This window comes from Cebus imitator, unplaced genomic scaffold, assembly GCF_001604975.1.
Source record: "Cebus imitator isolate Cc_AM_T3 unplaced genomic scaffold, Cebus_imitator-1.0 Scaffold42, whole genome shotgun sequence".
In the NCBI taxonomy this organism is placed as follows: domain Eukaryota; kingdom Metazoa; phylum Chordata; class Mammalia; order Primates; family Cebidae; genus Cebus; species Cebus imitator.
In genome coordinates, this window is record NW_016107357.1 from 1221771 (window position 1) to 1248576 (window position 26806).

Here is a 26806-nt window from a genome sequence, read left to right on the forward strand (position 1 = left end):
ATTGCAAAAATACCTGGAACCGACGCTCTGTGCTCCAACTGCTAGCTCATGGAAGACATACATGTAAATATAATTTTGAAACAGTATAATGTGACAGGTGTTGTGGTGGTTATTTCCATAGTAAGGAAACATTTGGGATAGGACGTTGCATTTGGGATAGGACATTGAATCTAGCTTGAGTAGATATTTGATAGAGGTTAACACTTATTGTTGAGTTAGGCTGGAAATATAAACTGTTTTTAAATAGTTTTTCCAAAACACCTGTCTTAGTTAATGCTTTGTAACTGCTGATTCCATGAAGTAAATATAGCAAACAGGCATGTTTATAGATATGTTGATGGCATAAGAGAAATCACATTTTTAGTAAGAACAGATCAATTTAATGGATATATTCTTTATATAGTCCAAGGTGTCTACAAAGAAACCAAATAAGTCATACTTCCCTTTAAAATGTAACTTCTCCTCTTGAGTATGCATTTGTGTATGATATTTACATATTCACGTGTGTATATATTTTGATATAAGGCTTCATCAAAGATTGGTATCTAATACCATTAAAATATAATATCCTCAAAATTTCATTCTATGAAGTTTGTATACTCAAACAACATTAAATTTTCAAAAATGGACATCTGCTAAATTTGACTGAACATTTGACACACAAACATCTATTGAACCGCTATTGTATGATAGGCACTTTTGACTATTTTGATGCAGTATGTGACAAAGTCAGTGATAGAACAGCAAGGATAATAGGACACTACAGAAGCATAGCACCTAACCACGTGAATACAACTCGTGAAATAGAGGATGTTATTTTGAGTTATATATAATTTAGTTTTATAACCTATTATTTATAGGCTATACACATCATTATAGGTGATACCTATAGCATTATATTATAGCATTATAATTAGGTGATACCAGTTTGACTGTTAAAGTACAAAAGTTAAGACAGCTGCCCTTAGGTTGTGTAATGAATAATAATTAAAATAATCAATCAAATATTTGAGTACATATTTTGTATCTGAAACTTGTTCAAGCATTGTATATTTGACTTCCTGTGAGTGAATGTGTGACTTACTCATATAGTTAAATATACATAACATATAGTTAGAACACAGAATGAATGGCTTGGGGCTTACTGTAATTTTTTCTTAAGTATAATGATGTGAAAAGGCTGTGTGACAGATAGGAACTTTATCTCACTAGTTTTTAAAATATTTAGGTGCTCAATCCTGAAAGATACTGAAATCGTTGGTCTAGAGTAAAGACAAAGTATGAATATTTTGTAAAATCTCCTTAGGTAAATCTGAAGTCCAACTCTGGTTAAGAACCTGTAGTTAAAATATTCTTTAAACATAAGAAAAAAATTCATGATGCAACTACATTTTTCTTTTATTTCATGTGAAAATTAAAGATAAAAATCAAAATTGATGTCTTCTTCTTTAGATTCCAGGAATATACAATTCACCATTTAGAAAAGAGCCTGATCCATGGGAGCTGCAATTACAGAAGGCAAAGCCTTTAACACACCAAAGACCTAAAGTTAAGCAGAAGTACTCCACCAGCCTTACTGATTGGCTAGCTTGTACAAGCGCCCGTTCTTTTCCTCGGTCTGAAATTCTACCACCTATTAATAGAAAGAAATGTCAGGTACTAATTTGCTGTATAAGGATTCTGCCATTAATTTTATTCTTGCTATTTTTTTACTTTTTATATTATGATAAAACGTGTTACATAAAATTTACTATCTTAATTTAACCCTGTTAACTATACAGTTTAGTGACATTAAGTACGTTCATATTTTTATGCAATCATCTGTCACTAGAACTCTTTTCATTTTGCAGAATTGAAACTCTATACCCATTAAACAGCTTTCCATTTTCCTTTGCCCCATCCCCTGACATGACTTGTTTCACTTAGCACAATGTTCTTAAAGTTAATCTTTGTTGAAGAATATGTCCGAATTTCCTTCTTTCTTAAGGCTGAATAATATTCTAAGTACATACCACATTTTGTTTATCCATTTATCCACCAATAGGCATTTGAGTTGCTACCACACTAGCTATTGTGAACAATGCTGCCGTGAACATGGGTGTAAAAGATCTTTTTGAGATTGTGTCTTCATTTATTTTAAGAATATACTTGGCTGGGTGCGGTGGTTCACACCTGTAACCCCAGCACTTGGGGAGGCTGAAGCAGGTGGATCATGAGGTCAGGAGTTCAAGACCAGCCTGGCAAACATGGTGAAACCCATCTCTACTAAAGATACAAAAATTAGCCGGGCATAGTGGCAAGTGCCTGTTGTCTCAGCACTTTGAGAGGCTGAGGCAGGCAGATCACGAGGTCAGGAGTTCAAGACCAGCCTGGAAAACATGATGAAACCCCGTCTCTACTAAAGATACAAAAAATTAGCTGGGTGTGGTGGCAGGCTGGCACCTGTAATCCCAGCTACTTGGGTGGCTGAGGAAGGAGAATTGCTTGAACCCAGGAGGCGGAGGTTGCAGTGAGCGCAGATTACACCATTGCACTCCAGCCTGGGTGACAGAGCAAGACTCTGTCTCAAAAAAAAAAAAAAAAAGAATATACTCAGAAGTGGAATTGCCAGATTATATGGTAATTATATTTTTAATTTTTGAGAACTGCCGTACTGTTTCCCATAGCATTTGTACACACTTTCCATTCCTATCAACAGGGTACAAGGGTCCCAATTTCTCCACATTCTCACCAACAATTATTTTCTGTTCGTATATATATATATGTGTAATATATTTATATATATTATAGTATATATTAATATATAATATATTATAGTATATATATATATTTATATATTATATATTTTTATATATTTTATATATGTATAAATATATATATAGTACCATCCTAATGGATGTAAAGTAGTATCTTGTTGCAGTTTTGATTTGCATTTTTCTAATTATTAGTGATGTTGAGAATCTTATTATATTTAATAAGTTAAAACATGGATTATTTTCTAGAATCTAGATTTTTTATGTAAAAATATTGTTATAGCACTTAATATACTTGGTTATACTTGATATATAGGTTATATTTGATACACAGGTTATACTTGATGTAACTTGTAGCTGGGAACATACATATTATCAATTTTATTGAATTTTACCTCTCATTTGATGCTATATGTCTTTATATACCATTTTAAACATAACTTGGGTTTGAGTAATTTTGAAAATGTAAATTTGAGATTTAGAGACACCTCAAAACAAAGCAAGACTCATAGTAGAGATGGGAAATCTTCACTATAAGTGGATTGTGGTAGAACAGGATTGGCAAATGACTTCCTGAGGCTAAAGGGTAGAGTGGGGTGGGGTTGAGTGATGATTGTCACCATCCTAAAATTCCCTGAGAGCAACAGGTCTCTCATCCCCATCAATAATTAAACTGCCACCGTGTAGTATCAACCTTGAATTGGGTTAGATTTGGCTCACACAGTTAAACTCCCAGAACTCCTGACCATTAGCTCCCCACATTGGTGTGCTTTTGTGTATCTATATTGCTGTATAATAAATTACTCCAAAATCTAATGGGTTAAACCAACATAAATTTGTTATTTCACAGTTTCTGTGGGTTTGCCATTCTAGGTACAGACTGGTGAGTGCCTCTGACTCAAGTTCTCTCATGATGTTGTAGTCAAGATGTCAACCAGGCCACGCAAAGTGGCTCATGCTTATAATCCCAGCACTTTGGGAAGGTGAGGTGGGAGGATCACTTGAGACCAGGAGTTAGAGAGCAGCCTGGGCAACATAGTGAGACCCTGTCTCTATTAAAAACAAAAACAAAAACAAAAAAACAAAAAGATGTCAGCTAGGGCCGTGATCTCATCTGAAGGCTCAGACGGAGGGTGGGAATAGGAGGACAGTGAGACCCTCTTGGTTGGTTCCCTCACTCACATGGTTGGGTGTTGTAATGTCTCAGCCCCTCCTCACATTGACATCTTCACAGAGCTGCCTCACAACATGGTAGCTCACTTCCCTCTGGGTGAGTGATCCTAGGGAGAGTGAGAGACAGCTTTCAAAACAGAAGCCACAGGCTTATAGAGCTAATGCGGGAAGTGACATCCCATCACTTCTGCCTGTTCTATCTGTTAGAAATGAATACGTCCATTTTATACTCAAGGGCAAAAGACTACATAAGGCATGAATACCAGGAGGCAGGGGCACTTGGGGGGTCATCTTAGAGACTGCCTTTTATACCCCCAACCATTGAATCATCCTGACAGTAAGATAGTCCTGCATTCTGTGTCATTGAAAATTTCCCACTTTGCTGTAATGATTTGTGATATGTGTTGTGTTTCCATTATCTATAATTTAATTACATCCTTAATTCCCTTTTTTTGTCTCTTTTTTTTTTCCTCAAAACTACTAACTGATAATACGATTAACTGGTGGTTATACTATCTTACAGAAGGAGCTATAAAATATAATTGAAAATCTATAGTCAGTTTCTCCCTTGGACTGCTCTTTTTCTTCATCTCTGATTCAGTTCCTATGATATTCTATTTATATCAGTATTCTTTTTTTGAGATGGAGTCTCACTGTGTCACCCATGTTGGAGTGCAGTGGTGGGATCTCAGCTCACTGAAACTTCTGCCTCCCTGGTTCAAGCGATTCTCCTGCCTCAGCCTCCAGAGTAGCTGGGATTACAGGTGCCTGCCACCATGCCCTGCTAAGTTTTGTATTTTTAGTAGAGACAGGGTTTCGCCATGTTGGCCAAGCTGGTCTCGAACTCCTGACCTCAAGTGATCCACCTGCCTTGGCATCCCAAAGTGCTGAGAATACAGGAATGAGCCATCACACCAGGTTCATGTATTAGTGTTCTTAATTACCTAGTAAACGAATCCATTATGGAAATCTGACGATTCTTTCCTTTTCTAAAATGGATTGACAAGCATGGTGGAGTGAGCAAGGGGACAAAAGAGAGATAGTAGGAAAATTTTCTGTTTTCTGGGGGATATATCTTCAGAGTATGGTTTCATTATTCCTTTTTAAATAAGAGTTATATCAATATTCTTGTAAAAGCATTTAAAATAGTTTTAATGCAAATATAAAATGAATTTTATATTATGAATAACTGAATTTTTATTTTGAATTATGTACATTACTATTTTTCTATTAGTGTAAGTAATCGTCACATTGCATATAAAACATGTAACTGCATCAAGTAATTAATTTTGTTAGTTATTCTATCAAGAAAATAGTAACTCTAGCATTTCCATTGGTTGTATATTAAGTGTTCAGTGTGTTAAATGTAATAACTGTTCAAAAGCAGTTAAGGTAGATATAACATTGCATAATTAAATTTTCAATAATCTACATTGCCTGCTATATTCATTTGTGTAACTACTGGTACTACATGGAATTCATAGAGTAATTTTGCATACAATGTTTTAGGAAATGTGAAAATTACATGGCATGAATAAAATAAGGACATGCAAATATTTCTAAGCTGGAAACACCATGAAGGTCATGTGAACCAAACTACCACACTGTACAATATTCACAACATTAACCATTAAACATGTAATATTACTGTATAGGTGTTTTATAATGTTATTACATTTGTTTTATTGCCCTGCTTTTAATATACTTTTATGATGTGGCTTCTTCTACACTTGTTAGTATTCATTCTTGATTTCTGTTTCTCAATACAACGTCCATACAACCATTTTCATTTCTTACCATGGCTTTCTTCCTCCGTACCATTCTATTTACACATATACATATATACCTAAGTGTATTTAGTGTCTGTGGAATACATTGGTGAAAGGTACATATAGATATATAGAAATAATATATGAATGATGTATAGGTATATGAAAAATATATATGTATAAATGGTATATCATCCCATATGAAAGTTATATATATGTATGGTATAAGTATAAAAATAGAAAAATACACACATTTGTAAAACAACGTGTGTGTGTGTGTGTGTGTGTGTGTAGAGACAGAAATATATATATTTATATATTTATATTTATGTATGAAATGTATAAATATATATTTTATATTTCTATATATATTTGTATATGAAATTTATAAATATATATATTTATATATGAAAGTTATATATTTATATATGGAGGAATTAAAAATATGTATTTATATATGGATATATATATACTTAATATATCCTCCTGAATTACATTTATCTAGCATGCTACAAAATAATGATCCCTACTAATATTTTTTCTTCTTTCTTCCTTTTTTATTCTCTTCTCTTCTTATCTATTATTTTCTCCTTCATTGTTTTTTCTTTCCTTCTTCTTCTGTCTCCTTTCTTTCCTATTTTAAGTTCCTCCTCCTCTTCTTCTGGCCATGTCATCCCCATGGTCCTGTTCTTCATTCTCTTATCTTTCCTTCCTTCTCAATCTTCCTTCTGTCATCTTTTCTTACACCTTCTACTCTTTTTTGCTTTGCCTCTTTCCTTCCTATTCTTCTCCATTCTTCTTTATTTTCTCTTTCCCTTCTTCTTTCTTTCCTTCATTCTTTTTCTTTTTCCCAAAATGGGATTGTTTTATATTGTTTTTTTTTCTGAGCCATATTTCTGTATGTTACCCAATAATAGAAAAGTATGTAACTCATTGGTGACATTTGAGATTATGCCCAAATGATGATATTTGTACTCTAACCAGAGTAGCTCTACTTGTCAGGTGAATTTTTAAAATATCTGTGATAATTTTATGGTTTGAATAATTAAGCTTAGAAATACAAGATGACTATAAATAACATGAATTATGAAAAATACAGTAGGACATAAATATATCTGACTGTCATAACCAGGGCTTAGGTAGAAGCAAGGTAAACTAAACATTGAAAAACCATAATACCTGTAAGGTCAGGTTGAGTCTTGGATAATCTAGGCATTTTAGGGATTAATTGGAAATAAGTACAATCAGCAGATCTAAAGCTTGATAGGTGAAAGGTACACATAGACATATAAATACAGATATATATTTACAAAATCTGGGTTCCCATGTCACTCTAAGTATTATTGGGATAGGTGATTGCCTGATGTAAAAAAAAAAAAGGCAGATTTTCAAAAGAAATATAAATTAATAAAAATTTGACATCAGAGAAACTTTACAGCTGGTGTCCAGTTCACTAACCAAGGAACTGGAGGACAATTGAGCTCAAAGGCAAGATGCTAAGCGTCTGAGATACAAATGTATGGACCAGCCACTGAGAAGATATAGGGACATGGACATGACTGCAGAAAGGTCAGGGATCATGAATGTGGTAGTGAACCCAAAAGGAAGACTGAGTTAACTTTCATTCTAATCTTAAGCAGGGTTCCTTCTGTTTCATTTTCTAGTCTCCTTAGAACTAATAAGTTCCAGAACAAGTAGCAGAGTAAGCCTGCAAGTAAATATGTGTTATGTTTGCATACCAACAAAGGTTAGAAGGCATAGCTTGGCCACCGAGAAGACCATTGCTCCATGTGAATGCTGGCCTCTTCAAAGTCATAGCCTTTGGCCATTGTGTATTTCTTTGATGCTACTATTTCGCAAAACCTTTTAAAAACTCTGTTGAAGCTAATAATTATAATGGTAATAATAATAACAACAATAATGCAGTGGGTACCATTTTGAGTATTTACTGTGTTCTGAGTACATGGTAAGGGTGTTACATTATGTTACACATCTTAAGAGGAATCCTGAGATGTGATTATTCCATTTTACATATGATGAACATCAGCATAGAGAAGCAGTTTGCCCCTTGTCATACAACCAAATATTAATTTTTTTAAAATTAGAGAATCTGTCAAAGTAAAAGGATCCGAGTAAGTTTAAAAAAAAAAAAAGTCGTCCCCTTTGATTTCTTAATAGTGGACTTGGAATCATGTTACTGTATCTTTAAAAAGTAAAGTTCCAATAAAAATCCATTAACTACTTTCAAATATAGCAATCCTCCTGTCCAGCTGTGAAAAGTACTAGATGATACTTATTTGCCATTTGTGTTATTTACGGTCCATGACTTTTATGGTAACTGGTTCCTATTATTGGTTTCTATTAATGTAAAACATAAGTGAACATAAATGAGGCGTGAATCATTTCTTTTTATTAGCCCCACAGTCTTCACTCAGTGCTTGCAGTAACTCCAGCTGTGTCTTGTTAGTGATAACCTATTTAAAGAAGATATTTTTAAGAATAAAGAATTTGATTAGAAATGTTTGTCCATTTTATATTACTTCTATCCTGCACGATAGTGATGAAAAAAACACAATATGTAATTAATGGTACTGCAAAATCTTGTGCTGTCTCTGATTTGCATTGTGCCTAATATGATACTAATTAGTCAACCAGTGGATTTTAGTAACTAGTATATATAACAAGTAACTTGAAAGTAGGATGTGTTGTAAGTTACTTTTCACAGTGCAGCTGTGGACTTTCCTCTGCTAAGTATTTGTGTCATTGAAAGGCTGCTGTTGGTATCAGAATAATTGAACAATAGAGTTTAGAATTTTAAATAAACAACATTTAAAATAAATAAAAGTTATGGTTCTTCTGTCTTTAGGAGGCTGCCTAATAAATGTAAGATTTGACATTCACCAAAAATTTTTAACTTAATGAAAAAATATACTCTCCTATTTCTACTTATAGAAAGGCTTTTAGAAAGCTCTGCTTAGAATTTTTTCCTAATATTTGTATTTACTCAAAAAGGAAGACCATTGTTTTTTTAATTATACTAGGCAAAATGTGCTTTGTAAAATAGAAAATAAAGCAACCTATAACAAGTTTACCAGTTATAGCATGAAGATCTTTTGTGTAAGTGAGGAAACTTCCGTTTAATTCAAAAATTTTTTAATGTAATTACTTGTACTTGAGAGAACATTGCTTGAAAATAAGTGATATTACGTCATATATATTCTAACTCAGAGAAGAACAAATGGTGTTCTAAAAATAACAGTAAACCTGCTATACTTTGTAGATGTTCGCTAGCCGTGGTCATCGATAATGCATTTAAAAAAAATCTTCCATAATAAAACATATTCCTCACCCTGTCTTGTTAGGGGCCCTTCCGAGATATCACTGAAGTATTAGAACAACGCTACAAGCCTTTGGAGCCAACGTTGCGGGTGGCAGAACCAATCGATGAATTAAAGTTGGCCAGAGAAGATCTCAGAAGAAAGGAATGGCTGCGAAATGTAAATGACAATATGTGAGTTATTAGCTTAACAAAAATAGCTGTGCCATATTTACTGCCTTAAATTTTCTAATATTTTCTATTTCCTAATATTGTAAAAAATCCTTTGTGAGAAAAAAGCCACCCTTGACGTGTTTCAAAGCAATAATTTTTCAACATGCAAATGATTTAAATGAAGTCAGTATTGATGGCAAAAATTCTTTTGATAACTCAAAAGACAAAAAAAGATTGATATTTTGAGGATAAATAACTATCTATGTATAACCAGTGAAGATAGTTTCCTAATTATCTATACTGAAAGCGTATGTGATACTCCTAAAATAAGATCCATAAGATCCGATAAAAGAGAAACATTTTTCTTAATATGGACTAATATCATTTTGATATATCGACATAACATTGTAGTTTTAATAAATCAGGTATATTGAAAGAAGTTAGTTTCTTTATAACTGAGGAAGATGACTGAAAAAGATGAAGAATGATTGAATAGCATATGTAATTTTAAATTATTTTATTAGCATCCATTGATTTGGATCTCAATTCATACATCTTTCTCTCAGGCACTTTCTCTCTCTTAAGACACTTTGTCATCAATAGAGTCATATGTAATTTGTAAATAGACCATTTTAAATCTATGGCTTTATTTTTATTATGTCATTATTCTATAATGCCTCATAATTATCTTTGCAATATTTCTTATATTTTTAATACTATTTACATGCTAAGACATTATGACATTAATATACTAATTATAATAATAACGTTGGTATATAAATTATGTAATATAAAATACATTTAAAATTATAATTATTTTATTTACATAATGTATGTGCTAATTATGTTACAATGATAATTTATATGATAATTGTAAATTATTTTAAAATTGTGTTTTGATATATAGAGAAATTAGAATTACCTCTTATCCCTTGTAGTGGATTTCAGATTAACAGTTAGAAGATATATATATATGTACATATAAAATATGCTTTATTTTAATTATACATTTCTGAAGAGACTTGAAAAGTAAAAATTTTTACACAAACATATCAAAGACAAAATTGGCAGGCATCTGAAGTAATTTTTGTAAAGTTTTTCACTTTATAGCACTTACTTGAAGTGAAATAATTAGCTGTGGAGTGTTCGGCAGATTCTTTCAACAACTGATTGGGTTAACCCAATATATGATGAGTAAGAAAATAAGGAACTTTATTTTCCAATTAGTTTTGAGGAGGTAGATTCATTTTACCACACATATTGTAGAAGATTAAAGCTTCTCAGACCTAGTCAAGCAAAATATAAAATTTAGTGATGATTATCTAAAGAGTTACATTACTCAGAATTATTTTTCTATTTCCAATGATGCAAAGGTTTACAAAATAACAAGACTAATTGCTCAAACAAATAATTGAAATACTTATTGATTATCTGATTGGTTTTCTACAGATATTATTATATATTAAACATACTGAGATATCATTTCTTACTATTTGCTTTGGTAAGCCTAGAAAGATCAGCTATCAATGTTATCCCCAAAGAAAGTTGAAGTTGCTCAATTTGTATTTTCCATGGAATATTTGTACATATCTTCAACTTCCACAGTGTTGCTGATGACCTTTTGCCCTGAAGCTTTCAGAGATTGCAAAGTCTTTCTAGATTATCAACCAATCAGAAACAAACCAGTTGGAAATGCTAAAAAAATTTCTTATAGGTTCAAAGCTATTATATTTTTTGCAACTAAGCTAAGTATTGGTCTTCAGCCTAAGAATGATTCCGTTATTAGAGTTGAAACACTGATTTTTTTCATAGATTCTTCTGAAACCATTTTGGTTTTTGTATACTGGATAATGCATTATTGTGTCTTGTGTGGCAAAAGAAATACTAGAAATGTAGGTTTTATATTTTTGCAGATAAGAATTCCATGACATATACTCCTGTCACAAAGATGCATGGTTTGTTAACGCAGAGGGTCCTTTTATCACGAAACCAAATTTACCTATAAGGAATTAAAAGTAGTATATCAGGAACCTGCTATCTAGACCTAGGAAGGTAGAGCTTTCATTTCTAATTTTAAGGACTCAAAGGGTAGCATTATATCTGACAGTTTAATACATTTGGTTCTTTTGTTTTCATATGATTATGAAAATTGCAGTGTATTATAGTAGAAGTAGTACGAACTTTGGAACTAGATCTATATGAGCTCAAATCTTAGCTCCATCAAACAGCAGTATAATCTTAGGTTAGTGATTTGGCCTGCCTGAAACTATTTTCCTCTCTGAATGATGAAGCAGAAATGTTACCTTAAAAGGTTGTAAGGAGGATTGAAAGAGAAAATGAATATAAAGTGTCAGGAACATAGTAGGGTCTTAATAAAAGAGAATTATTAACATGCTTTGTATTACCACAAATGTGATTCTGCATGTAAGACATCAAAGAAGTTATAAAAAATCACAGATTCCAAAGGTGGGCTGGATTTTATCCCCGAGCCTGGAGAACCAGAAGTTGAGGAGGACAATGAGCAGAGCTACACCACAGCATCCTAACCTCATTAAAGGCTTCTCTTTATGCGTCTAAAAGACAAATTTTCTAAGTGTATTAGTTTGCTAGGGCTTCCATAGCAAAGTACCAGAAACAGATGGCTTAAAAAACAGAAATGTACTGTATCACAATTCTGGAGGCTAGAAATCCAGGAGGGAGGTGTCAGCAGGGCTGGTTCCTTCTCTGTAACAATCTGTTCATGCCTCTACCTTAACTTCTGGTGGTTTGCTATCAGTCTTTATGTTCCTCATTTCTAGAAGCATTCCTCTGATCTCTGCCTTCCTCACATGGTGTTCTTCCTGTATCTGTGTCTGTGTACAAATTTTTCTTTGCTGTAAGGACACCATACATATTAGAGTAGGGACTTACCCTACTCCATTGTGACCTCATCTGCATGTGTTACATCTGCAGTGACCCCGTATTGGCCCATTCTCACACTGCTATAAAGAACTACCTGAGACTGGGTAATTTATAAAGAAAAGCAATTTAATTGACTCACAGTTTCAAACACTGTACAGGAAGCATGGCTGGGAGGCCTCAGGAAACTTACAATCATGATGGAAGAGCGAAGTGGAAGCAAGCACATCTTCACATGGTGACAGGAGACAGAGAGCAAAGGGGGAAGTGCCACGCTTTTAAACAACCAGATCTTATGAGAACTCACTCACTATCTTAAGAATAGCAAGGAAAATCCACCCTGATGATCCAATCACTTCCCAGCAGATCCCTCCACCAACAATGAGAATCATAACTCAACATGAGATTTGGGTGCAAACACAGACTCAAACTATGTCAGACCCTATTTCAAAATAAGGTAACATGTTGAGGTACTGGGTGTTAGGAATTCAACATATAAATTTTGAGAAAACACAATTCATAGCATTGAGTTCCTAGTTAACTGTTAGGAATGACAAAATGCTTCTTAATAATCACAGGCTGGTAGGTTATAGCTGTTAGTTAAACATCTTCTTTAAAATAAATGTAAGAAATTGGACAATAATAATACAGACATAGAAGATAGATTACAGAAGTTTTTTTGGAAGTCATTTTAAAGTTTTATTTGTTCTTGTTTTTAAGGGAACTCCTTCAATTTTCTCATGCCATCTCAGAGAAAACTATTTTCCTTACTTATCTGCCTATCCTTATGAAGCCAGGAATCTAAATAAGCAATTAATAAATAATTATAAAGCCACCCGTATTTGGGAAGGTCTCATCTCATCTAAATATTGTGAGAAATAAAAAGGATTACTTATTGACTCAACAGATGTTTACATGTCAGGAATAGTTCCAAGCTCTAGAGACATAGCAGTGAATAAATTAGACAAAGCCTCTACTCTCGTGAAACTTACGTAGCTTGAAACCAAATCAGAAAACCTAACAAAATTTTTAGCGAGATTTACCAAGTACTTGATAAATGGTCACGTGTGTGTAACAGACAATGTGTGTATTTTTAAAATGTCAAGTTTTCTCTGGTCTCTGATGATCTAGGAAAGCATTCTTGATAGACAAAAAACTGAGTTGAATCCTGCAAAAGACGTTTGAAATTTTGATAGAGAAAAGAACAGAAAATAGCCAAAAGTAGGTTGATGATATGAAAAGAAAAACCGTGGTAGGAAAAGTTGATGGAAAAATGACAAGACAAATTTGATAGGCTAATGTTTATATAAGAGGGCAAGAGAAAGAAAAATTGCAAAAAAGTTCAAGGCCAAGGAGTTGGTGGTTTATCCTCTAGGTAGTGGAAAATTATTTATGGTTTTTGAGAGAAAGTGAATGGTATAAAAATAATATTAATTTGATTGGGAGACAAATGTATTTGAGAAGAATATGCTAGATGCAATAAAATCCATTAGGAAAAATATTGCAGTAATTTTGGTAATAGCTAAGTGGTTAGAAATAAAATGATAGAAGGATTTGATCTTCTCTTTCTTCTTCTTCCTCTGTATAAACTTTGAATGGTTGCTTCTATTTGACAGACTTTACCACCTCTATGCTGATGATTACCATTCTAAATCTCTACACCTTGATCCTACATTTCAGATTTACATTTTCAGTTGCTGTCTTTGTTTGTATCTCCACTCGATGTCCTAAATGCAATATATAACACACTTTCCTGCTTCTTTTGTTGAGTGTGAATTGCATCACCAACTATCTGCACAAGCTAGAGATTTGTGAGTTACCTTCTCCTCCAGCATCACCCACATCCTATCAAGTTCTCAAGTCCTTAAGTGTTTCTCAAATTCAGCCTCTCTTCCCCTTTATACTATTACTATCTTAATCCAGGCCCCTTAGAATTCCTTAACTTTAATTGCCGTAAAATTAAAAATTCAACCTAGTCTACCTAGTCTTACTCCCACTCAGTGTATTCTACCACACCAGCACTAAAGAGATTCAATTATGCTATTCTTATTCAGCTAAAATGCCTTTCAATGGCTTTTTATTGCCTCTAGGATAAAGTTTAATTTCTTATTACAGAACACAGTTTCTTTAGGATCTGATCCAAGCTGATTTCTTTAGCTAATCTTTGTCATATTCCATAAAGAACTCTGCTCCAGAGATACTGAGCTGTTTTCATTCTTCTTTATGTCCCTGGCTCTCTCTTGTTTCTGTTAGAAATTTTCTACTTCCTTTGATTTAGGAATCTCCTCAAATCCATTTAAAAATCTAAAGAAGAATTTTTGTATCCATCCAAGAATTTTTGGTTACATATGCAATTATATGTATATTTATTATTTCTTTATTAAAATATGACAAAATCTTATATATACTTCTTATTTATGGAATATGGTGATCAGAAAATTTGGGGTTTAAAATTTCAGAGGGGACCATTTCAAGGAATATTTCCAAATATGAAATGAAACCATGAAAGTTGCTTAGATAAAATGGAGAAAAAAGTGATTATTAATAACAGGTAGAGGAAAGGGGAGGCCGTAATGGTACCAGAGCTACAAAAGTCAATGTTTAATTTACCCATTAAGACAGCAGAAATGGAATGGAGTGGACAATTATAAATCATATGCTATAGGCTATAATATAGGCTTCACTATAGTCTTATGAGAGGTGTAAAACGTCGTGTACATTAATATCTTCTGTTAATTGTAAACATTCTGGCTTAATACAGGAGACTATAATTATATGCAAAGTACAGTGGATTTAGGTTATTACAATAGAAATGAGAACTAACTAGTTTCAATTAGCTTTCTGTTAGGCATAATAATCCCTATTGCCCTGCCAAAGAATCCGCATGTCCTAATCCTAGGAACCTGTGAATGTTACCTTATATAATAAAAATGTCTTTGTAGATTTGATTAAATTAGGGACTTTTAGATGGGGAGATTATCCTGGATGATCAGAACGGGGCCGGTTTTGGAATGGCAAAAGTCCTTAAAAGTGGAAGAGGGAGGCAGAAAGAGATTTGACTCCATGAAAAGAGGTCAGAGTGATGCAATGTGAGGAGGGTTCAGTTTACCTTTGCCAGCTTTGAAGATAGGGCATGAGGTCCACATCAAGGAATGTAGGCCCTTCTCTAGAATAAAAGGCAAGGAAATGGATTCTCTTCTAGATCCCCTAGAAGGAATGCAGTCCTGTCAACACCTTGATTTTAGCCTAGTAAAACCTATTTCGGACTTCTGACCTCAAGAATGATAAGTTAATAATATTGTTTAAGCCACAACTTTTGTGATGATTTGTTATAACAGCAAAAGAAAATAAATGCAAGTGTTCTTCTAAAAGGTTTTCAAATCAAGAAGCTACCTTGCTAAGTGAGACTTTGGTGTTTAGAATTACAATCCTGAGCTACATTTGAGGAAACTCCTTAAATCCCTAAGGATTCAAGAGTCTTCTACAGGTTTAAGGTATAGACATTGAGGAATTAAAAAATATGCCAGTGACTCGAGTTTTCCTATGAAGAGGAGTTCATGATTAAAGCATATTGTAGCTATATTTTAAACTTATATAGGTTTTCATTTAAGAAGTTGTGTATAGAGCTCAATAGCTGTCTCTACATTTTTTAGAAAAATAAAAAGTATTAATTTACTGATAGGTATTCAGAGTAGGTGAAATGAGAGACATCCATAAACATTTAGCAGCATAGCAGAACTAATAACTCTATTTCTTGAGCTCCTCCACTTGCTGGAACTAATATCTATGAATCTAATGTGACTTCATTTCTCTCTTTTGCAACCTAGCTTAGATAGGGGCCTTGGTAAATATTGGATCTGGCAATATTGTAAAACCAAAATGGGGTCCATTCACCCACCACAGTAGAACTCATATACCCACACTGAGGTTTTTGCAGTGACAAAAGGAAGGCGTTTATTGCAGGGCACCAAGCAAGAAGATTCGAGGAAGCTCATGCTTAAGACCCAACCTCCCCTATGGCCTGCAGGTAAGAGTTTTTAAAGGCAGGAGTAAATTTCAGGAAAGCAGAAGCAACAGGCAAAATCATTAATCAGTATATGGAGGTCACACATTGGTTTTGGCCTAAAAGAGTGGGATATCTTGAAGCAGGAGCTTACAGATGTTAGGTAGATTTAAAGATCTTTTGATTGACAATTGGTTAAGAAAGGGAAGCTCTGTTTAAAAATTGGGGGTCATGGCTGGGTGCAGTGTCTGACGCCTCTAATCCCAGCACTTTGGGAGGCTGAGCCGGGCGGATCACTTGAGAACCAGGAGTTTGAGACCAGCCTGGCCAACCTGGTGAAAGCCATCTCTACTAAAAATACAAAAAATTTAGCCAGGTGTGGTGGTGGGTACTTGTAGTCCCAGCTACTCCAGAGGCTGAGGCACAAGATTCGCTTGAACCTGAGGGGCAGAAGTGGCAGTGAGCCAAGATCGCACCACTGCACTCCAGCCTGGGTGACAGTTCTGCTATGCTACTAAATATTTATGGGATGTCTCTCATTTTACCTACTCTGAATAACTATCAGTAAATTAATATTTTTATTTTTTTAAAGACGTAGAGACAGCTATTGAGCTGTCTATTCACAGTTTCTTAAATGAAAGCCTATATAAGTTTAAAATATAGCTACAATATGCTTTAATCATGAACTCTTCTTTATAAGAAAACTCCAGTCACTGGTGATATTTTTAAAATCCTCAATGTCTATACCTTAAACCTGTAGAAGACTCTTGAATCCTTAGGGATTTAAGGAGTTTCCTCAAATTTAGCTCAGGATTATAATTAATCTGAACACCAAAGTCTCACCTAGCAAGGTAGCTTCTTGTCTTCCTGTCTCAACATTTAAAAAAAAAATAAAATTGGGGGTCAATAGAAAAATGTTAACCTGTTAGAGGGAATGACTTCCCCCAAGCTCCTTATGAAGGAACTTACAATAAAGGGTGATAAAGTTTAGTCTTCACTTCTCCCTTATCTGGGGTCTAGGTGCCAGCAGATCCATTCAGTGAGCCTGAGCCCATGAAAGACAACTCAGGGACCTATGGTAAGATGTTACCTTTAGTTTCTATAGAAAAAGCAAATAGCTGTGGAACAAGTTATTTATTTCTGGGGCTAACTAGGTGCTTGGATTTCCCTTGAAAGGGACTCAGGATTTTCCTTTATTTCTGTGCTTGGTGTCCACAGGCCCCTAAAAAAGGGGAACCAGGCTCCTTTGCAGTAAACAACAGTAAACAGTGAGTAAATTACTTACTTCTAAAACTTTAAGTATTTTTTTCTAATTAAGTTAAGTATCATTTTGTGGTCATTACCATAAGAAAAATGTTGTAGGAAAAGTTAAGAAACAAGATCCAAATAACAGTTTTTAGAAAGGACGTTTTAAAATGTGCTACATGTAGATGAGCATTGGTTCTATTTATCTTTAAAGAATAGTAAAAAGAACATTTAACATATCTCAAAACTTTTCTGACTTGTGTGGTTTCTTCAGACACTTTAGACCTTTACAATTTGCATATTTTCTGAACTGTTATTGTATTATGATAGAGATTATCATATATTTTCAGATAATGTTTTCTTAACAATTCAACTTTTCTTTGTAACTCTTCCGTTTATTTTAATTACTAGCACAGTGTGCAACATTTATTAATCAGCAGAGCCTTTTTAAGTTAAAATACTAAATTAGCTAACCCCATTAACACAGAATACTCCAAACAAGCAGTAATAGGAGAGGTAGTTACTGTGCAAATCGTATTATACATGCGGGTGCTCTAGGGCACAGTTAAGCATGATTACCCTCTTTTGATCCAGTATTCCTCTGCCTCTCCCAGCTAATTTCCAGTGGAAATTTACAAAGTGCTGCCTTCGTTTTTCCAGCTTAATTTTTTTAATGAAGTTCTGGTACTTTATAACACTGGGGATATAGATAATAAGCCTGTGTATAATTAAGAAGTTCTAGAATTTGTCTACGAAAGAGCCCTTTATTACTTTGGCTGTATAGTAAGAACTATGCTCTCTTTTTGTCCGCTGTTTCTCTGAAAGAAAAAGAAGTGTTTTTTAAGTAAATGACCACAGGATACTAGAATTCTGTTCTTACAGACACCTGTGTCTAAAGAAGTTTAAGATTTAAAAAATCTATATAATTTGATAATTTGGAATACTTTTAGTGATATGCTTGAGAATATGTACTTTTAGTATATACAATCAGACAAGTCATTAAAAAGACACTTTTAATATTTGGACTTTATGCTGTAGAGACATTCATAAAACCAGTTTTAGGCCCTGAGTGAAAGATCAGATAGCTTGCAGGTATCACTCTGATAGCCATGGAGATGGTTTAGAAATGGGAGTCAATGGGGATGGAGGCCAGAGTCACTGGGGCCACACGGTCCAGTTAGAGGACCATTGTCACAGTCCAGGTCAGAGATAAAGAGGACTTGCCATAGAACTGAGACGTTGGTCATGGAGGGTAGAGAAAGGTTGACAAACTGCTTTATAGGTAGGATCCTGTAGCCGGGAGTGTCTAATTTTTTGGCTTCCCTGGGCCACACTGAAAGAAGAAGAATTGTCTTGGGCCATGCATAAAATACACTAATGATAGCTAATGAACTTAAAAAAACACACAACAAAAAATTTTATAATGTTTGAAGAAAGTTTACAGATTTGTATTGGGCTGCATGTGGCTCGCAGGCCTTGGGTTGGAGAAGTTTGCTATAAACCCTAAATCAGATTTAGGGGCTTGCCTGATATAGTTTGGATGGTGTGGTCAGAGGCACAGATGCATTTAGGATCCCTGTCTCAGAGCTTTCTTACTCGCAAAGAAAAAAGATCCATTCAAGGAAACTCAAGAAACTAAGGTGATGTTTAAAAGATGCATTGAGGAATTTTATAGACATATAAAGACCTAAAGAAGAAGTGGACTAAGATGAGAAAGGGGCTGTGGGGACATGGTGTTCTTCTTTCAGTGGCATCCCTGCTTCTTTCTACTGACTAGCTTATCTGATGATTCCTAACTCAGAAATTTTCTTTCCCATCAATCTTTAGCTTTCACTTAGTTACCACCCAAGCCTAATTCAACATAACCTTCCATCTGCAGAACCCACAGCTACTTTTGTTTTTCAGTGCAAATTTCTGCGAGAGAATCTGTTTTGCTCAATTTATGTTACCAACTTGGCTCACATAAGCTATAGACTTGGAACACAATAGACAATAAATGAGGGTTAAATTATAGGATGTGTTAAATTACCATACTATTAGACCGCAACTGTGGTCAAGGGGAAGGTTTATCACATTATATCAAATACAGTTTTTCTGTGAGAGTAGAGCTACAAGCAAGAATCTTCTCAGATTGAGAAGAGCAGAGGCAGGAAGGTCCTCTTATGCTCTGACTTGATGGCTTCTGACTTAGGTGATTGGCTAGAGGGTGATGTTCTGACTTACCTAAGAAAAAATATATAAGAAGCATTGCAAGTTTGATAGCATGGAGGATTTGGAAATGAGTTTAACTTGGAGGCAACTCTATTTGAGGTTCCTCTAGTGTATCAAGATAAATATCCCTAGTGAACATTTTAAAATACTGTTTTTCAGTTCAAGAATGATATTGTATATTGAGATAAAGATTTAGAAATCATCAGTTCAGAGGTAACAGTTAAAACCTTGGTGATGGACTAATCCCCCAGGAGAAACTTACAGAGAGAAGATTACAGATTTCTAGGAATGGCTTTGATGTTACGGCAGTAGTTTTTAGTCAGGGTTGCTTAACTGCATCACCTTGAGGTTTAAAATTACATGCATATGAATTCCTAAGTCTCAATCACAGATAGTTTGGTTCAGCAGGCATAAATATTTGCAAAATATGCCCAGGTGATTCGAATGCACAGTTCTTGTTAACAGTCATTAATTTAAGATATTGGCAGATAATAATGAGTCAGTCAAGAAACAGAGACAACAAGAAAGAACCAGGAGTGATTGTGCAAATTAAACAGGGTTGGCTACAAGGAGGGGATGACCAGCTTGATGCAGAGTTCAAATACAGTGAAAACTAAAAAGGGTACCTAGGATTTGGCTGTCAGGACGTCATTCATTAGATTTTACTTTCCCCCGTAACTATCACCTAGTTGTTACTTTTCCTGTATTTTCTTTGGATATTAACGCCACATTAAGCCTTCTATATACTGTAGAGTCTGTAGTCTTCTGTTTAAAAATCATTGCGTTACGTCTTTGGTACAGTTACAATTTCTTAAGAATAACTAATGGTGATTTGGTGATCTCATACAAAAGCTTAAACAGTAGTTTAAGATATAATTTATCTTGTCAGGGACCTTAAAATCATTGACAGAGCTAGATACTCACTTTAAAATTCCAAACAGAGATTCCAAACTATTAGCTTGTGAGCTGCATATAGCCTCTGAGGGTGTTATATTTGGATCCCACAATATTCTAAAAATTAGATAAATTGAAAATTAATTAAGAATGGTAATTAAATAATTTAAAACTCCAAATTTTTCCGCTTATGGCAAAAATTAGGAGATCTAGAAGGAGCAGGCTCACAGTCTGACATGGCAGCAGTTGATTAAAACTTGGACTCTTCAGTTTACATCTAACTCATTTATGTTACCTGCCTGGCCCTTTAACAGAAAAATCAGCGAGCCGTGTTCTGGATGATAAGCTTCTCAACAACAGGGCTCCTGACTTATGTGCTACACTTAGCACAATATTTGCCAAACAGTAAGTGCTAAGAGGTTTCTTACGTATTGAATTCTGACTCTTGAACTTGAGCTAGGTTTTGCTCATTTTAGCCTAATACATCAGATCACAAAAATCATTCTCACTAAAAACAAGTCAAGCCAAAAAATGAGGTAAATTATGATTTCTCTTCGATGTTTATTAATGCTACACTGGAAGTCTCAATGATAGGCCTATATTTTCTTTTGTTATTTTTACTATAAACGTGATTTTCTAAACTCTTAAAAAACTAGTCTTAAAACTAATGTTACAATGAGTTTTTTTTCAAATAGATTTGGGGAAATATTGCATTGAAAACACTTAAATGGATTTTTGGCACAGGGCTTATCATTCTTAAATATGCTTTTATTTGATGTGAACATCAAAGAGGGGAAATATCATACAGTGTATAGCATTTTGCAAATGTATTCTTCACTCAGCAAATATTATTGCATGCTGACTATATGCCAGGTACTAGTTGCATTGGGAACATAGCAGTGAACAAGGCAGACAAAAGTCTGTCTTTTTTTTTTTTTGGAGACAGAGCCTCACTCTGTCACCCAGGCTGGAGTGCAGAGGTGTGATCTCAGCTCACTGCAACCCCCGTTTCCTGGGTTCAAGTGATTCTCCTGCCTCAGCCTCCCAAGTAGCTGGGACTGCAGGCACACACCACTGCACCTGGCTAATTTTTGCATTTTTAGTAGAGACAGGGTTTTACCATGTTGGCCAAGCTGGTCTCGCACTCCTGACCTTAGGTAATCCACCCACCTCGGCCTCCCAAAGTGGTGGGATTACAGGCATGAGCCACCATGGCCAGTAACAAAAGTCTGTTGACCTCATGGAGCAAATGGCCTAGCTGGCCATGAGTCCCTTCATCTCATCCCCAGAACGTAGTTTGTAATACACTGCTCTGGGTATAATTAAATGTATTTATTGCCACCTTAGCCACCTTATTTTCCTCCTTAAGTATACGTTTTTGTTTTTGTGTTTTTTTTTTTTTTTTTTNTTTTTGAGACAGGGTCTCACTCTGTCACCCAGGCTGGAGTGCAGTGGCATGATCACTGATCACCACAGCTTTGACCTCCAGGCTCAGATGATCCTCCCCCCTCAGCCTCCCTAGTAGTTGGGACTATACCTTCCCCCCACCATGCACAGCTAATTTTTGTACTTTTTGTAGAGATGGGGTTTCACCATGTTGCCCAAGCTGGTCTCAAACTCCTGAGCTCAAGTCCACCCACCTTGGCCTCCCAAAGTGCTAAGATTACAGGTGTGAGAAGTTAATGTTTTTTAAGTGATTTATATAAGTCCTTAAAATATCTGAGTTCATCATTTTTAGCCATTCTTGAAACTTTGTTAGTTTAAAACATTTGATGTAAATGGCCTGAAAGAAGAGCCTATGTGAATGCTATTTAGCTGATGCCTTTAACTTTAGTATCTTTTAGCAGAGATTTTTAAAAACATTTTTCACAGTCAGAGGAAAATAAAGTGAACTCTGCAAAATATGTATCAGAAATTTTGTTACATAGATGTAATGAAACTACTGAGCCAAGATGATTTGAAATTGTTAATAATAATAATAAATCCAGGAAAATGTATTCCTCTTAAGCTAAGAAAAATGTAAGGAAAAGGGAAAAATATCTTTCCAGTTAAATTTAGAAGCTTGCAATATAAGCTTACTGTTTAGTTGAACAGATAGTCTTGCCACTTGCATTCTTTGTATTTAAACATCACATTTCTGTCTCCACCCTGGGGGTCGAGATATTGCTGCCTAAATAGTTCATGGGTTTTACATTTGTGCTATGAAGTCTACTTTAAGTATAAAATACTGTGTGTATTAAGCTCTTATAGCTATGGTTTGTCCTCAACCATAAAGGGAGTCTGTCTAATTTCTATTTCAGATTGTTACTCATTTTATTAATATCGTTTAAAAAACTCCACTAATGTCAGCTATATTTTGAAATCTGTTTGTATTAATGAGCTATATATTAGGTTTACCTCGACATTTAGGTAGTTAATACATAAAGTACAGATAGTTTTTATTTTTTGTATTGAAGGTAATGAAAAATAGACTGCTATTTATTTGCTGACCTTTTTCCAAAACTCAGACTGTTCTGTATAATAAAGGACAAATATTCAACATCTTATAGCCATAACATGGTTTGTTTTTTTAGAAGGGGCAAAACTATTCATTAATAATTATACTTACTACAAGTGTAAAACATGTCTCATCCTATTTCAAATACTGTTGCCAAATAATTTGTGTATTTACATGTTTTTTCAAAATGCTTTGCCTTAAAAAAGCCTATGATTAGTTTTTTATTTTATGAAAACCAGGTCATCTGATGAGATCAGACATGAACTGGTTATAACTCAGCCCCTCAGCCCTCAAAACATTTCTTTCTTTCTGTTTTTTTGAGACAGGGTCTCACTCTGTTGCCCAGACTGGAGTACAGTGGTGTGATTTTGGCTCACTGCAGCCTACGCCTCCTGGGTTCAAGTGATTCTCCTGCCTCAGCCTCCTGAGTAGCTGGGATTACAAGCCCATGCCTCCTCACCTGGCTATTTTTTACATTTTTAGTAGAGATAGAATTTTGTCATGTTGGCCAGGCTGATCTCGAACTCCTGACCTCAAAGGGATCCACCAGCCTCGGCCTCCCAAAGTGCTGGGATTACAGGTGTGACCCACAGAACCCAGCCTAAATTTACCATTTTCTATATTATAATAATGGTTAAAATATTAGAGTTAATAGTAATTTTTGAGCAGGTGTACTTTTATAACATGAACATTTGCTGTTTGTGGATTCATTTATTAGATCCAATCAACATCATTTATCCATATTTCCTCTTTATGTTCTTTCATCAACTCTTTCCCAACTTTTAAACAGCTATCTTTGCTTATCAAATCAAGTTTTGTAGACCAGAGTACAGAATCCCTTCCCTTAATTAGTCTACAGTGGAAGTTTTCTATTTCTTTTTTCTTTTTCCCTATTTAAATAATTGTTCTGTTTGAACATTACAAAGCTCTTACACCTTGCCCCTTCTGTAGCAAGTATTTTAGATGGACCTTTTAAGCAGACATTCTGGAGTGACCCCTAGCAGTCACTCCTATATCCCTGTTTAGGAGTTGTGTCCTTCCAATGCTGTTATGATTGGAAGGAGGAGGCTGCTCATAGACTAACATCTTTATTAATGAAGCTTGTGATCTTTTGAGAATGTGCTAAAATTCTGCTATAAGAACAGAAAAAACAATTGACATAATTCCTAGTTTATGTAATTTAAAAGATAAAACTATTGATTTTCTAAGAGATTCTTTGTCATTTATTACTTCAGTAGTGCATGCTAAGAAATAATAACATCCTACAGTCACTCTTAAGGTAGTTAGAAGTGAACTACTACTTGAACATAAGAAGTTCAATTACTCAAATATTGAAACAATAAAATTCATAAGACCTTGTTTGCTATTTTATTATATTTTCTTGTCTATATAGGATAGGAGGTTTTGAAACTTGAAAAGTAAATAATTTTATCCCTACTTGGAGAATAAGAAAAAGTATATGTTTCTCTTTTCCCACCTGAAAAAGTGAATGCATCAGTAGTCACTTACTGTTTAAGAGTTCTGTATTTATTTTATAATTCATAGATACAAAATCTCTTCCAATAGAAGGTGGAAAGTGTCAGATTTGCCTGGCATCAAAGGATCATAAGGCTGTAATTCAGCAACAGAGTTTACAGAGAGGAATGTGATAACGGGCCACCGCCTTGATCCCCAGTCTTTGTTAGCCTTTGTGATGCTGTGGCCCAGTCAGCCTCTCAAGGAGAGAGCCAGCGTAGCACCTCAACAATGGTTATAGGGTATGACAGGAGTATCTGCAAGTGGGCTAATATTCTCTGTTACTTAGAGTTCCAACATCCATCACAGAGATGTTAAGTAAGACAAAGTGAAACTGCTGAAACTTAACGTGTTCTAATAGACAGTATAAGCACCCTGGCAACAGCATTCTATTTTCCAGGCTACTAGGCTACATACTTACAAGAGCCCACATATGTTTTCCAGTCTTTGACCTCTGAACTTCTATTCACAGGATCCCTTACTTGCCTCCTCATCCTCGATTCCCATTTCTGTCTAATGGAATCTGACCCGTTGGTTAAAGCCCAGGTTAGATAGTGCCCTCCGTGCTCTCTGTTCTCATATGCTTCTTTTATTGCCTTTATCCTAAAAGCTTCACCTCCCCCCGTTCTACCCCCAACTCCCACTTCATACTGTTGTAGTTATTTGTCTTTTTCCCTCATGAGATTTTAAGGGTCTTTGGGCATCTGCTTATTTACCTTTTTATACTCATAGTGTCTAATACAATGTATTGAACATATTAGTTAATAAGACATATCTAGTGAATTGAATTAACTGAATCAAGTCACCAAGAGTTTATTATATACTTAATATTTGCTTACCTAATGCAGATGCAGAACTGAGTATCCCTTTCAGTATTACAAGGCCTGTCTCTAGGAGAAGCGTAAGCCTCCCTTTGCCTCCCCTTTTCCACCCCTGCCACCGCCCCATTCCGACTTTCTCCAGCAGGGCTGCTGTCATCCATCCTACAAGGTATGGTGGTTCCAGTGGTAGGGTTCCCTGTCTTAGATTGTCTCTTGACCTCTTGGGAGATTTAAGTAGTAAGAATGTCACCCTGGATTTGCTCCCTTTGGGGAGAATCCTTAGCTGTCTCTCCCTTTCCTTTTACTTGCCAGTAGGGAAACAGTAAGGCTATTCTCCCCGGAGAGATAACTGTGCTATCTGTAAGCTCACCTCAGATTTTTGCTATCTGTTGAGATGCTGAGGGCAGGTCTAGGAGCAGTCCTCACGTTAGGATGTGTTGGATTGGCGGAGCGTGGTTTGTTCATGCCTGTAATCAGAACACTTTGGGAGGCCAAGGCAGGAAGATTGCTTGAGCCCGGAAGCTTGAGGCCAGCCTGGACAACATAGTGAGACCTCATGTCTATTTAAAAAATTTTTTAAATAAACAAATAGACAAAGTGCGGGATTATACAAGCTCTGCTATAAATTTTTAGAGAAACTTGTTTTGGTTTGCTGTTTCTCCTACTTCTATTCTAGATGAAAGGACTATTTGTATGCTATCGTATAGCTCATTGGAGAATGTATTGCAGTGTGGAACCAAATTCCTGACTTGTAACAGAGTATCCCTTTATCCTGTTTTATGTTTAATACATATATTGCACTGGGCGTTCTTCCACTAAGAGGGGGCTGATCTAGAACATGTTTGGTGTCTGAGACTTACATGTTGCATAGGCTTGTGTTGAGATCTATAAATCTCTATCACTGTGTCTATTTTGAAATAATTTACTTAAGGCAGAATCTACTGCAGATTGTGTAACTATCCTATTGGGCAGTCGTAATTCATGCATATGTAAAAATAAACAAATGTTTTACGGTTTCTATCAATCTGTAATATATTATTGTCCACGGATTGTTGTGTGTGTGTGTGTGTGTGTGTGTGTGTGTGTGTGTGTGTGTACAAGACAGAGTTTCTCTCTTGTCACCCAGGCGCGAGCGCAGCGGTGCAATCTTGGCTCACTGCAACCTCTGACTCCTGGGTTCGAGTAATTCTCCCTACCTCAGCCTCCCGAGTAGCTGAGGTTATAGGCACCCACCACCACACCTGGCTAGTTTTTGTTGTTGTTGTTGTTGTTGTTGTTGTTTTTTGTTTTTGTTTTTTTTTTCAGTAAAAACAGGGTTTCGCCATGTTGGCCAGTCTGATCTCTAACTCCTTACCTCAGGTGATTTTATTGTAAAAGATTTAAATAATCAAATACTTATATTCTGCATCTGATCATTGTAATATTTTTCCGGTTGTTTGTGTCAAATTTCCTGATTTTTTTCTGTATGTGTTTACCATAACAAATATTTTGAGTTCTCACAGTAAGCTGAACTTCATCTGTAACAATCCTAATGGCA

At 35.1% G+C, this 26806-nt stretch overlaps 1 protein-coding gene across 5 annotated transcripts in view; it reads left to right on the forward strand.

Moving 5' to 3' along the window:
• SPATA17 (spermatogenesis associated 17) overlaps positions 1 to 26806 on the forward strand; it is a 207680-nt gene that overhangs the window by 113401 nt on the left and 67473 nt on the right. For 4 of the 5 annotated variants that reach the window (XM_037737704.1, XM_017526307.2, XM_017526309.2 and 1 more), the window contains 2 exons: positions 1453 to 1656; positions 9058 to 9206. In XM_037737704.1, coding sequence (XP_037593632.1) covers positions 1453 to 1656; positions 9058 to 9206 — 353 coding nt within the window. The remainder of the gene's footprint in view (positions 1 to 1452; positions 1657 to 9057; positions 9207 to 26806) is intronic. The other variant, XM_017526311.2, reaches the window with a different exon arrangement.